The 13784-nt window shown below is 42.2% G+C and overlaps 1 protein-coding gene across 1 annotated transcript in view; it reads left to right on the plus strand.

The window, feature by feature from the left end:
- si:ch211-196i2.1 (collagen alpha-2(I) chain) overlaps positions 1-13784 on the plus strand; it is a 77851-nt gene that overhangs the window by 51108 nt on the left and 12959 nt on the right. The window contains exons 14-31 of the mRNA XM_068574196.1: positions 257-310; positions 466-510; positions 1013-1066; positions 1788-1832; positions 1924-1977; positions 2570-2614; positions 2716-2769; positions 2889-2933; positions 3957-4010; positions 5071-5115; positions 5192-5245; positions 5906-6013; positions 6893-6946; positions 7134-7178; positions 9321-9365; positions 10864-10917; positions 11012-11053; positions 12379-12432. Coding sequence (XP_068430297.1) covers positions 257-310; positions 466-510; positions 1013-1066; positions 1788-1832; positions 1924-1977; positions 2570-2614; positions 2716-2769; positions 2889-2933; positions 3957-4010; positions 5071-5115; positions 5192-5245; positions 5906-6013; positions 6893-6946; positions 7134-7178; positions 9321-9365; positions 10864-10917; positions 11012-11053; positions 12379-12432 — 951 coding nt within the window. The remainder of the gene's footprint in view (positions 1-256; positions 311-465; positions 511-1012; positions 1067-1787; positions 1833-1923; positions 1978-2569; positions 2615-2715; positions 2770-2888; positions 2934-3956; positions 4011-5070; positions 5116-5191; positions 5246-5905; positions 6014-6892; positions 6947-7133; positions 7179-9320; positions 9366-10863; positions 10918-11011; positions 11054-12378; positions 12433-13784) is intronic.

Raw genomic sequence — 13784 nt, forward strand, 5'->3', positions numbered from 1 at the left:
GTTTTATGTCTGATGTTTGGTGGTAGGTTGGTAGTGTACCGTTTTTAGACCTTTCTAGCTGAAAACAGCGGTCTGACCAACTCCCAATCAGAGCGTTGAGAATATACAAAACAGTACATTTGCAGGCCTGATAACATTAATTATCTGTTGGTTTATGACCATAAGCCACTCGACGAGCTGTCATGTCGAGCCCTCGTAGCATAAGAACTTCTGCTTTTGTGAAATTGACTGACACTTTTCTTCTTCACCTCTTCAGGGTCTCATTGGCCTCAAAGGTCCCAGAGGGGACATTGGGGAACCTGGTGAGAAGGTACTCATGCAGTTTAATTATCACCAGCATGCATATTTCAAACATAATTAGAATTTGTTCTCACAATCCCATACTGCCTGTCGCTCTCATGACTTCTCTTTTTGAACAGTACATGACAGCGTAACGATCTTGGACTGTGTTGTGTCTTTGTTCAGGGCTCTACTGGTTTACCGGGCCCACCTGGTCCTGTCGGGCAACCAGTGAGTGTCTTGACTTTTTACATCGTATTTATAAACCTCGGAGGGAAAATAGGTGGTTCACAAACCAGAAGCATTCCTCCTTAATCAGCGACAGTAAGCTCCTTACACATGAAGAACATTTCCTGAACAATCTGCGAGACAAGATGCCAACAAATTACAGGATCCGTTTAAAACAATGAGAAGCGAAGCAGCTGTGCTTGTGTAAATCAATTATTACGCATCCAACTAGTGTGAAATAAGAGCAACAAAACAAACAATCTGCTTTTGAGAAAGAAAGACATGAGCCTCAGAATCCCTTTTAATCCCTAATCCAGACTCTTTAAATTTACAGGCGACGAGGCACTGACTCCCATTTTCTCTTTGGTCTATTTTTAGTTTTACTTTGATATTATTTGACTTAGTGTTAACACGTGCACTCTGTAATCTTGGAACAGCGGGACCTATGTAAGTTATTGATGTATTGTTGTTAAGGTGACATTTAACTCTTGGATCTTCCCTACAGGGGCCTAAGGGGACTCGAGGTGGCTCCGGGCCAGAGGGGCCCTGTGGGCCTGATGTGAGTGATGTGCCGCTCGACAAGTTCCTTTTAAGATTTGCTCTCAAGCTTTTTTTTTCTACTTGCCACAGTTGTGAATGATTCCTCTAGAAGTGAATGTTGTCACCACACTGGTTCACCACTACTTCACGACGTCACGTGGCGATCTTAGCATTGAAAGGGGTAGTTCAACAAAAACAAAACACATTCTATCATGAAATAAACATCCCAAAGCAACTGAAAGAAGTGAAGACTGCATCAAACGATTAATAAGCCTCTGCATTGTCATGTCGGTGTCAGTTGAGCTCCGCTTCTTTTTGTGGTCGAGCTAAAAAACTAAAAACTTCAAACAGCTTGTTATTATAAAATGTATTAGAGAAACCAAAGGAAAGATCAGACTTTTGAAACCAGCGTCATCATTTGGCCATAGAGGACCTGGATTTTGCAGCATGAGCTCTTTGGCGAAATGTTGTCGCTCCATCAATTTTCTTAATCGTTTCCCAGCATGCTTTGGGCAAAAGAAGGCAGACATCTTTTACATGTTTTGCAGCTGGAACAATTTCCTAATGACGCAAATGAAGGTTGAGATTAATCCGTCTGTTTACAGGCTATTTTAGTACAAACTTGCAAAGTTATACTAAATAATTGAGTGATAAATGCCTAATTATTACTTCTTTGGTTGAATGATCTTTTACCAACTAACCAATGCTTACTCCTGCTCTTACATATTGTTTGTCACCAGGGGGAGAGTGGACTGGACGGCCCTCCAGGTCCGCCAGGGCTGACGGTGAGCACACAGACTGATTAGATAACAAAATATTGGTCTGTTGCCTATTATCAATACATGTATGAAACACGCTTCTGTGTGCGTGTCCCAGGGCGCAGCAGGTTTCACAGGACGAGTTGGTGCTCAAGGAGTTAACGGCTCGAGGGTAAGATGACAGCACAACAACTGAGTTTCTTGCAAGGCGTGCAACAAATGATTGCTTCAATTTTTTTGTTAATCATGATGTTGAACATGGGTGACACATTGTCCTCTTTAAATGTGTTGTTTTGTCCAACCAACACTCCAAATGCTCAATGGTATTGAAGTTACACTGATATAACACAAAGATTCTCACATATCACAAGCCCGAACCAATTCAATAATTGAAAGTATAATATGTCTCTTTTTCGCATTGAAATGTCTAAAGATGACACATGTTATGTATTTTATTGAAAATGTTTTCATATATTTTTCAATCTATAGAAATCTGTTATTTTAATCAAGGTACCGGTCCGTGTCAACATTTTAAACTACATATTTTAAAAAGATGAAGGATTTATTGACTCTTAAATTATCAGAGAATCAAGAACAATAATTAAATAACATGCCTAAAACTCAAAATTATGCAAATGTTATTTCTTGTACACTTTATGTCTGAAAAGTCTCATAGACGTCAGACTGAGTGACCAAACTTAGTTTGCAGGTGACTTTGCAGAATACACTTGTCTTTGTATACACTGTCTATTAATTTTTTTCAGGGCGACATGGGACCTGCTGGCAGCGTTGGTCCCAAAGGCCCACAGGTATATATGTTGTGTGTATATATAAATATACGTATGCGGCAGTTATTTAACAGGCTGGACGTGTTTAGAGACTTCGAACCTTCTTTTTTTCTTTTGACTAGGGGCCCTCAGGTGTAGAGGGACAGATGGGACATCCAGGACTCCGAGGGACCCAGGTGAGTAGAGTTCAAGGCCAGACTGTTAATGGGGACTTTTGACACTTTGGGGTGCTGATCCTTTCTCTTTGCTGCCAGTAAAATACAGGATGTTAACGTCAATGTGTTCGTCTCAACAGGGACATCTCGGGCTGGTCGGTGCTGCTGGACCTAAAGGCGATCCTGTACGTAGTGTTTTATTTAATTTGAGCAGAGCCCTAGCGTGAAGTGCCTTGGTTGACCACTTTAAGCCAGTTTGGTTAAGATGCAATGAAGTGGAATTAAACTCGGTATATCATGCATACATGACTGAGGGGAAAATGTGAAGTGCAACTCCAGTTCAATGAATTGAGCAGACAATAAATAAGCAAACATGCATTTCATGCCAGAAACTGTCAGGTTAGCAAAGATTTATTCAGACAGTCGAAGGAAAAGTTTAATGGAATGGACAGATTTACATTCATGACAGGAAAGAAAAACAACCAACTATGCTAATAAAAAAACAAAAACATGAAATCTTACTCTCAAGTTCAGTAACATTGTTGTGGTAAGGCCTTGTCTCTTTGATGCTGATCAAGTGAAGTTTAACTTTCATCATGGATATGTTATATTAGTTGCTTGTCATTTTCGGTGGCTCATTGTGTCCCTAAAGTTTTAATGGTTGATGAAAATGACAGAATCGGTTTGAGAGCTTCTGGTTCAGGCCAAGTTGTATCAACAGGTGAAGAGCAGAATATACAGAACAGATTACGATTATGTAAAACCTGCAAAAGTCATGGGATTTTAAAATGGTTAATTCCAGGCCTGGAAAGTCCTTGAACAATCATGTAAATGTGTTGTAGTCATATGTTCATGACGTTCATTTCTGCTGAGTTTGAAATAATACATATGCTTTTAAAAGCAAGACGCTCAAAATGTGAGCAGGCATACATACAGGCATCTATATAAATGTTTATTCTTTTAATCAAACTATTGTCTCTCATTTATTTGTGTCATTAAGGTTTACTATATGCATTCTTTAGAATTCTCCTTGTCAGTTTAAACACTACATTTTATCACTTTTTCATGTTTACACCGAGATTTTACACAATGTTTGGTCATGAAAATGTGGTTAAAGTCATGGAAATCCACTGGTCAAAATGTGTATGAACCCTGCAGTAATGTATCGCCTTTTTCTCACTTCTGTCCTTTCTTTTCTTTCACATCAGGGGCCTGTGGGGCCCGTTGGTGCCCGGGGGGATCTCGGCTTTGAGGGGCCCATGGTAAGTTGTTCTCGAAGGGGTTGTTACGTTACAGTAATATAGGTACACACATTGTAGGAACAGACAAATATCCAGGTTACAGTGTTACCTACCAGTGCTGTGAAGGTCCTGCAGCAAAGTGCAGCCTCACAGCGCCCTCTACTGGTTGTAACGTCTCATTGGATCACGACTCTCAGCTATTGGGACACTCAAGCCACTGTTTCTTTTGTTCTCTTTGTTCTTGTGATGCACACAAATGTCAGAGGAATCTGGCAATAAAGCCAAATCACTGTAGTGTAACTCATTACAGATAGTTCTGTTATCACATAAAAGCCCTTTAAAATAACCTCCATCAGTGCAAGGCATTTATTCAAGTTTTCCTATTGCATCGCCACATTGACATACCTTATTGTAATTTGCAATAAACACCTCATACAAAGGCATAAATACATTAAACAAAGTAGAAAACTCATAAAATAATCAAATAGGCACAAAGGAAATGGGTAAAAACAAATCTTAACAGATACAAATACCAAAGATAAAACACTATAGCACGTGGAGAGAAACTAGCAGCAAGGTCAAATGACTCACTAGATGAAGCGCTTCATGTAAATATAAAGGTAAATCTGCCCCATCGCACAATGAGTTCCCCTGCCGAGCGGCCGCGGTGCTGTTGGTAGTGTTAAAGAAGCGGACAGCTCCAGCAGGGTGCTGCTCTCCAGCCTGGATGTGTTTTGTGAGCAGTAGGAAGGTAAATTCAACAGGTTGTTAGCCTTTAATCCTTGAAGGGCCTTGTTTCTGTAGTGCAGCCTTATACACTTCCCCGAAGGGAAACTCTGCACGCAGCACGCACCACTTTGTCCAGCTGTCTCTTGTCCTCAGCTGACATGTTGCCAAACCACGCAGTCATAGCACAGGTAAGGATGCTCACTGCCGCTTTCTTGAAAATAGTAGTGGTACCCTCTATTTGTCTTTTTAAATATTTGAATACGAACTGCATACACCTCAATATTGTTTCTACATGTGCATGTTGATCCTTAAATATCTAATCCGCTATTGTCCCTTGTGTGATTATTCACAGGGCGCTGCAGGGAGGCAGGGTCCCATGGGCTTTCCAGGCCTCATAGTAGGTGCCCGTTATAGCTTTACTGACATTATTTGCCACAAAACATTACTGCCTTTGACCATTTTCTTCTTCAAAGGGTAACAGGGGACCAGATGGGGACAAGGGGGATCGAGGACCCGGAGGCGACAAAGTAGGAGCCAGCTTCTTCCCGTTCACTCAGTAGCACTCAAGGAAGAAAACAATGCAACATCACAGAGCTTCTTAAAGGGATAGTGCAACATTTTAGAAAACAGGTTTCTGCCTCTCACAGGAAATACGATATGTTAGCTGAGCTTAGCACAAACACTGGACATAGAAGGAAACAACAAACAACAAAGATAGCCCACTAGCACCGTATGAAGCTCACTTATTGACTGTTCTGGCTGGACAAGCTGGTTGCAAAGCCTCATTTCCTGCTGAGAGCCATCTGTCCATGAGAAGGTGCATATTTACGTTAACAAAAATAAGAATTTCTTACAGCAGAGCTTGGCGTCCTGTTTTGTACACATTTAGCGGGTCAACAGTCATGTGACACTTACATAAACATGGGAGGTTTTCATAGTACAGAGAAAACAATTAACAAAGACACAGAGGAGAGAAATATTTCTTGATTTTGTGCGGCCACTTCCTGGAGTCCCTGCTGGGTGCCTTGCAACTCCACAGTGACATCAACACTCATAACATCGCAGATAATCATATTTCCCAAAATGCAAAACTATTCATTTAACGTTTTATGTACCACTGTATGATATGTGCCCTTTTTCAGAGAGAGAAAATGTTCCTTTACGCTTTTTTTGTGTATTCATCTCAGGGCATTCAGGGGGCAGCAGGTATTAGGGGTCCTCAGGGAGAGAGGGGCCCCAACGGCTTCCCAGGTTTCACAGGAACCAAGGGCCAGTCTGGCCCCAAAGGCATCGAGGTACAGTGGAGAACACTGATCCACAGTAGCAGCTATGTGGAGGAGATGTTTTCTGACAAAGAAAAGAACACATGTCTAAGGTCTCAAGCATGAACTCTGATGCTGAGTGCATATTATAATAACAAATAACTGCAAGAAGAAGAAAAAATGTCCATATATATATATATATATATATATATATATATATATATATATATATATATATACATGCTCTTTTTAGCCAGGAGAAAGAAGCTGCCTGTTTTGCTTGACTGGTTTTATATTTCTTCATCCAGGGCACAAATGGAGAAACTGGTCTTCAGGGAAAACAGGGCAGCCACGGGTTAAAGGTCAGTGATGATTTGTGAGTCTGTACGCTCAGAAATGTCAAATGACCTCACATGTTGCTCCCAACGTAGCATTTAACTGCGAAACATTAGAGCCTCCGGTGGCCTCCTCCGTGCAGACTTAACGACGTAATATTGTGAGATTAATCAGCAAGTTTTCACACCAGTCGTGTGAATTAACACACTCCTGGTCAGACAGATTTAGTGGCGTGTCATCCGTTTTGAGTAGAAATCCTAAATTAAAAACATTGAGTGTGATTACTAACCTTTTCTTAAGCGAGTGCATGTGTCAATATAGCTCGTCAAACGTTTATTGAGGTTCTCAAACTCAGCCCCGTGGTCGTTGTATTTGTGAATTCAGTAACGTTGAGCTATTTAATATAACTTAACCTCATGTCATTTCTACTTTCTGAATTCAACTTAGTTCAAGAATAGTACAAAAGTACAACCTACAAAGTAACACTAACACCTATGAAGGCACTTCTGTTCTGTCGTGGATGAGGATGCACCTTGTACCTCAGTAGCACTCACTAACATCTGAACCTCCTTGAAGGGAAACAGAGGACCAGACGGGCGTAACGGCAAGCCAGGACCCCGAGGGAACAAGGTACCGCAAGAACACTTTCAATAATACATCAATAGAAACATCACGACAAGTCCTCGTCTTCCCGACAAATAGCTATTTGTTAGCAAGACGAGGATGGACGGCTTCGTCATGCTTCGAGGAAGTGGCTCCGTCTTCCGCTCGAGTGATTTGGTTCCGATGTCATCTTTCTCCCTCTTCTCTTCTCCAGGGCCGGACTGGACAGAGGGGCCACTCCGGTCAACCGGGTCCATCGGTAAACTTAAAGCCTGTTAGAACTTATTTGAACATGTAGTTGACAATGATTTTCCCATAACTCTGGCCATGTGTTCAAAATGCAACGTGAATACCGAATATTAGTGTGACACATTCAAAACTTTAATTTATATTCACATCGCTAAAATGATTTTCAGATTTCTTTGCCTTAATGAGAAGATGTAATGTTCCTATACTGTGTGTTTGGACTTGTTTCGACTAACCTTAAACCTCCCTTCATACTCGGCTGAAGGAGAAAAATACACAGTGTTTAGATTGTTAAACACCGCAGAAAACAGTTCTACTGGATGAGCATTTTGTCTGTGTCTGTGTGTGTGTCTGTGTATGTATGTCTGTGTGTGTGTGTGTGTTTGGTCGATCCCTCACAGGGTTTGCCGGGGCCACCTGGATCAGAGGGAGTAGAAGGAAAGCCTGGTACACAGGTTCCCATTCTCTATCATATTTCAATCATCACCTGTAAATGTTGTGTCTATGTGTCCTCTACTTCCTGTCACATCCTGTACAAACAGTTGATCCTCTGTGAATTCTTTTTCGTTATGATAATGTGGACACACACACACACACACACACACACACACACACACACACACACACACACACACACACACACACACACACACACACATTTCATATAGAGGGAAGAGACTGCTCACTGTACATCATCCCACACGTCACTTTTTAAAGAAAACTGCTTCCGAGTACAAGATTTTCTGGCTTAAAGGAGTGATGTGCAGAACGTACTGCTGAGATGGAAATGGCCTCAAACTGTCAGAATTGACTCCCAAGTTGAGTCAAGGTTCCTCTCACGTAGTGTTGTCGGTTCAGCCAGCAGGGGGCAGTCTGTGTACAGCACAGCTCTGCTCACCAGCTGAGACAGTAAGCTGAGCAGAGTTCTTGTTCCTCACTGTTGTATTCATCGGTGGAAGAGGACACTCAACTTGACTGCTTGTTGAGTTCTGATAGAGGGATACAATGCAAAAAAAATTCCCCCAAAAGAATCCCCCGCCCCCCGTATCGTAATTTCCAAGGAAATATAACAAACATGCTCTGGTTTTTCTTCTCAAATGTGAGGATTTGCTGCTTTTCTTTGTTTTATATCAGGTTTTTTGTTTTTGTTTCATAGGCTCTGAGATCTCAGGATGGGCCATTTTCTGCCATTTTATTTGACAACCACAACATTATAATGATGCATAATAACCAAATTGATGGATGATAAATGCAATCATTACTAGCAGCCCTAAATTGGGAAGACTCGGTTTAAAAAAGTCTTCACTGCAGTTTCAAGTATTTAGTCAAATTTGTCGAAACTTTTCAAAAGTTTTAATTACCAAAGTTTTAATGAAATTGATTTGACATTTTGGTGAAGTATGCCTGATTGCAGTCTTGCTGAAGGTGTCGCCGAGACGATCGATGCCGCTCTCTTATCTGCGAAATGTGAAGCTACAGCCGGCAGACAGTTAGCTTCTTGACATAAAGACTGGAAACGGCTCCGTTCAAAGGCAACAGAATCCAACTCCCAGCCGCACTTGAGCTCACCGACTAACATTTGTGAGGTTGTTTGTTTGTAGAGTGTAAAAACAAGTTGTGGGTTTGACTTTTCTTTGCCCTGAGGTTGCCAGATTCAAAAGAGTCCAGCACATAGATCCCCTGCAGATCTTTTTAACCATGAGGCCAGAGCCCGCTTCCCCCTTGCCCCCAGTATTTATGCTCCGATAGCGACTCAGAGCTTCCTGCTACCTTTCCGCCTCAAGGCTGTTGTACCTGTAACATGAGTGCTACTAAGGGGACAGAGAAATAGGGCAGCAGAGCACCGCCGACCTGATTGCTGGTATTGTTTATCACCTCAGACTCCCTAACCTCGCCCGGTGTGATTTTGCTGCCTTGACTAAACCCATTTTTGACCATTGTTGACCAGAGAGAGAGAGAGACTAGACTTTTCTAAGCATCTTGTGGCTGTAGCTTCATTTTTAATGAGCAGATACTGTGGATGTCTATAACTATACCTTTTAGGATTAAATTGTTAAAGAATGATTCAATTGCTCAAAAAAACAAACAGTGTTTTGCACTCTGAATGACCTCTGCATTGCATTGTTGGTATTTTCCCTGTCTCTCTCTGTTCCAGGGTCCCTCGGGTGCAGCCGGCAGCGCAGGCAGTAAAGGACCATCGGTAAGACAGTTGGCCCCAGAGTGACCCCGGCATTCGGTTCATGACATCATCCCTGCAGCTCGTCTTTTTTAGCCTCTTTGCCACAAGCTCGCGGGTTCGGCCAAATAAAAACAAATCATTACAGTTTTACAAGACAGCCCAAGAATGAATATGTAGGTGTTTATTGATTCCAGAGCAGGAAAACACAACACTGCTCGAGGAAAATGTTTTTTCTAAGGCTAAGCAGAACCTGCTACCACCCAGTTAAGGTGTCAGGTGTGTCCACTCAAAGTGTCAGGGGCTGTTACCGATATGAGATTGTTGGACATGTGGTTCTTAAACTTTGGGCATTAATCTGCTGCTGTAACAGCTTCCCACCAGATGTTGGACACTGGCTGCAGAGTTTTACTTCCATTCAGTGGCTTTTATCAATATTTTGTTTCCACAGATCTCGATTTACTTCTTAAAGGAACACTTCACCCCCAAAATTATTTTCCATACAGTATTTCCCCTTGTATACGTTCACGTAGAAAAATCTGGATGAATTGGTATAAATGGGGCTGTGTCGAACAACAGAATCAATTACATCAAATAAATGATGTCAAATATGTACAGAAACAGAAAAAAAAGTCAGAACATCCGTCTATGCACTCTCAAACAACTTAATTTAAGTCTCAATTATCCAGCTGTATTGCTCGCCACTTCACAAACACGTGTATCTTTGCTGAAACATTTGTGCGTACGCGGTCTCATGCGTCACAGGCAGCTTCCGAGAAGTTCAGAGAAGTCTCCAGTTCAGGGAATAATTTCCTGTGACGCTGGATGAGTAATTTCCATACAAATGATCATTTTGTGGGTGAAGTCTTCCTTGAAGTAAGTAATAACTCCAGAAGAACTAAGAGTAATACATTTGGTATTACCAAATTAACAGTCACCATGTTATTAATTGCTCAAGTTAACAAAGGCCAACGTCTACCAAAGAGTAAAAATTCAATCATAATCACCGATACATTATCCATAATGACAAGGCCAAATGAAATGGCCAAGACACAATTACGTGTCACATTAAGCAGTAAAATAAAAAAGTCATTTAAACCAATACTTTGGCAGCTCAGTGCACTTTTGTACATTGTAATTTATTTTGTCTTCGCAATTGTTCGACTGCTTTTGCTTCTTTCCCAGGGTTTCCAAGGAATAGTTGGAGAGAGAGGAGCAGATGGCCCGGCGGGTTCTCCGGTACGCTCCGTTATTGTTATCTGTAGATGTGTCGTCTGGACGACAGTAACGGGTTGAGGCATCCAGCAAATGAACAGATAATCTGAAGCATAGAGCTCGAGGAAGGACGTATGGGTTGACTGTAAATCTATTCCCTGTGAAACACATGCTTTAATAAGCCAACAGGTGGTGATGTCCATCCTCTGAAGTGTCTTCCAGTCAGTCAAATGCACCTCGATCAATACAACAGATGGTATTGACTGAACCTTTGAACCATTGGTGACAGAGCGCTTTTATTTGACAGGGCCCACCGGGGAAACCAGGACCTCCAGGATCACCAGGACTCCTGGGAGACAAGGTAAGTCCACAGGCACACACAGCTATTTGTGTGTGTGTGTGTGTGTGATGACATTGTGTTTTGAGGCTCTGAGTTTTTGTGTTTGTTTTCTCAGGGTTTCACAGGGAAGCCAGGCATGGAGGGACCTCAGGGCTCAGTAGGCATGTATGTAAGTGATTCCTCAGCAGGGGACATACAAGGAATGCACCTGTACTATCACTTTGCGACATTTACATGATGTACGCGGAATACACAACATGAGAACCACCAGCACATGAAGGCACTTTGAGATTCTTACCTGTTGACAAAAAATACTGGTGAGCATAAGAGTCATACAGAGTAGGAGGTCACAATGATCCCAGATTCAGATCTTATCACAGCATAGAAACCGCCCTAATCAAAGTCACAAATGGCCTCCTCCTCTCCTCTGATGACCCCTCCCTCAATATCCTCATCCTCTTTGACCTCAGTGGAGCCTTTTGACACAATCAAACCCCCCCACCCCCCGCCCCTCACCCCATACGCCACCACGGTCTCCATTTCCACTTCTACACCGACGACACACAGCCCTACATCTCCACCAAATCCGGCCCACCCACTATTTACTCTACCATCACCAACTGACTCACACCTGGATGCAAGCCAACTTTCTCAAACTCAACCGCGACAAATCGAAAATCCAGCTCCTCCCTCTGCATCGATGGCACCACTGTTCCTGCTTCCACACACGTCTGTAACCTTGGTATCATCTTTGATACAACCCTCTCTTTTGAACGCCACAACCCTCCTTATCTTCTCCTCTTCAGCCACTGAAACACTCATCCAAACCTTCTCGCCCCATAACTTGTCACTTTCATAACTGCAGTCACCTTTTAAAATCAGCTTTGAACCTGTGATGTTAGTTATCTATGTTTTGTTTCTTCCTGTTACATCATCTCTCTACCTTGTTCATAGTGTTTGCATTCAATTTTTACCATGTAAAGTGCCTTTGATTATCTTTTTAAGCTCTATACAAATAAAATGTATGATTAATTAAAAAAAATTAGGCAATTTGAAGGTGCATCAGGCAGTTACGGTTCGGCATGATTATACACATAATTTAATTATATCTCACACATACACAAATACTCAATTTATTTTCTTTCCTGCTGCAAAAGGACATTGTTTCTCGTAAATGATGTCCTTCAAAGTGAGCTCAGCTCAGAAAATTCTTTCAGTAATAGAAAGGGAAGAGGCATTTGTGAACTGCATGTAGATTAACTTGAATACACACTTCTAAGTGATAAAAGAGTTATTACAATTCAAAAGAAAATAGTAATTACAGTTTAAATGGTATTTGTCATTAGCCGTCTTGAGTTCTGCCCTTCGTCTGTATGGGACCCCAACATTATCTGGCAAATGTTGTGCGGTACTGTGTGAGCCTTTGTGACATCAACTGATCATAAATGAAATTCCTCCTCCTGCCGTTCCTTTTACCACCAGGGCATCCAGGGGACCGTGGGCATGCGTGGACCTCCGGGGTTCACAGGAGAAAGGGTAAGCTCATCTTTCTCTCACTTATCTCAAATGTTAAAGCCTCAAACATGTCGAGGATGTTATACAGTGGCGTTCAGAAAAGGATTTTTTATCTGAAAGTTATCTGTAAATCATAAGGAGGAAATTCATGTTGAGACATTTTCAATGATATATTTGAAAACGTATTGGAGAAGGGACTCTTGAAGATGTGCCGTGAGAAACCATTCAGTCTCCTGTCTTTGCTCTGCACCAGGGCGAGCCAGGTTTACGAGGTTTACCTGGGCCTGCTGGGAAACCAGGACCTGCAGTAAGTGTTTATGGTTCATATTTTTTATTTTTTTATTTCTTGAGCACTACTCACAGGATTTGATTAAGACAGCAGCTATGATGGGGGTCACACCAAGGAGGCTTTAGTAAATAAAAGTTAACCAGTGAAGTGTGCAGCCGGCGTGAAGGGACTGGCTATTTATAGAGGCAAACGGGTTCCAGTCATTGGTTTTGTTGGTCACTGGTGGCAAATCTAATGGGTGATGGAGTACAAATGAATTGCTCCGTGCTCTGCCCTCCAGCCTGTCCGCGGCAGCCCAGGGGGACATCCTCAATGACAAATCAGTTTTCTCCGCATGTTACTGTTCCACTGTCCATCGTTTGGCGGTGGAGTAGAACAAATATGAAGAGGACACAAAAGAAAATACAGTACAAAACAAGTGACCCGCACGCAAAGCTAACTATTATGTGACTCACGTGCAAACCACCCAATTAAACCACAATCTGAGGAGCGATATGAGGGTAGGGGAGTATACTCGCTAAATACTTTTTCAAGACACACTTGTGTGTATATAGTCGAGCATCGAAGGTTAGCACACACAGACACACCTTTCTTCTTTTTACTTTGATAATTAGACCTATCCGTCCCTTCAGCCGGATTGATGGCGTACCCTTTGCGTTGCTCCTGGTTGGATTCAGCTTTGAGGTCAAACTTTCATCCTGCAACTCATCAGAGTTTCTGCACCTTATAAATCAGCCTTCCTTTTTTTGGGTGCTTAGATTTGGGATGAAGAAAGTCCCTCTTGCATGGAAAGAGTTACTCTCAGTAATGGTACAGGCTGGGACTGTTCTGTGAAGTTCACTTCTTGTGCAGTATTCCCCGCAGTGTCATAGGACACACGTTGTGCTCACTCACATGGTCCGCCCACTGCGGTGGTGAAATCCATCAATCTGTCATAGAGTAGACTTTACCGCGTTATGTTCATCAGCTCCTGGCCTGTGCGCTGAGTACAGTAGTAAACAGAGCGCTTTAGTGCCCACATCACTGAATGCAATGAAAGCCACACTCATCACGGGAGAGAATAATCCTGTCAACAAAAGGGACG

This window comes from Clinocottus analis, unplaced genomic scaffold (assembly GCF_023055335.1).
Source record: "Clinocottus analis isolate CAN_PGR_092001 unplaced genomic scaffold, fCliAna1.0.p SCAF_13, whole genome shotgun sequence".
NCBI lineage: Eukaryota > Metazoa > Chordata > Actinopteri > Perciformes > Cottidae > Clinocottus > Clinocottus analis.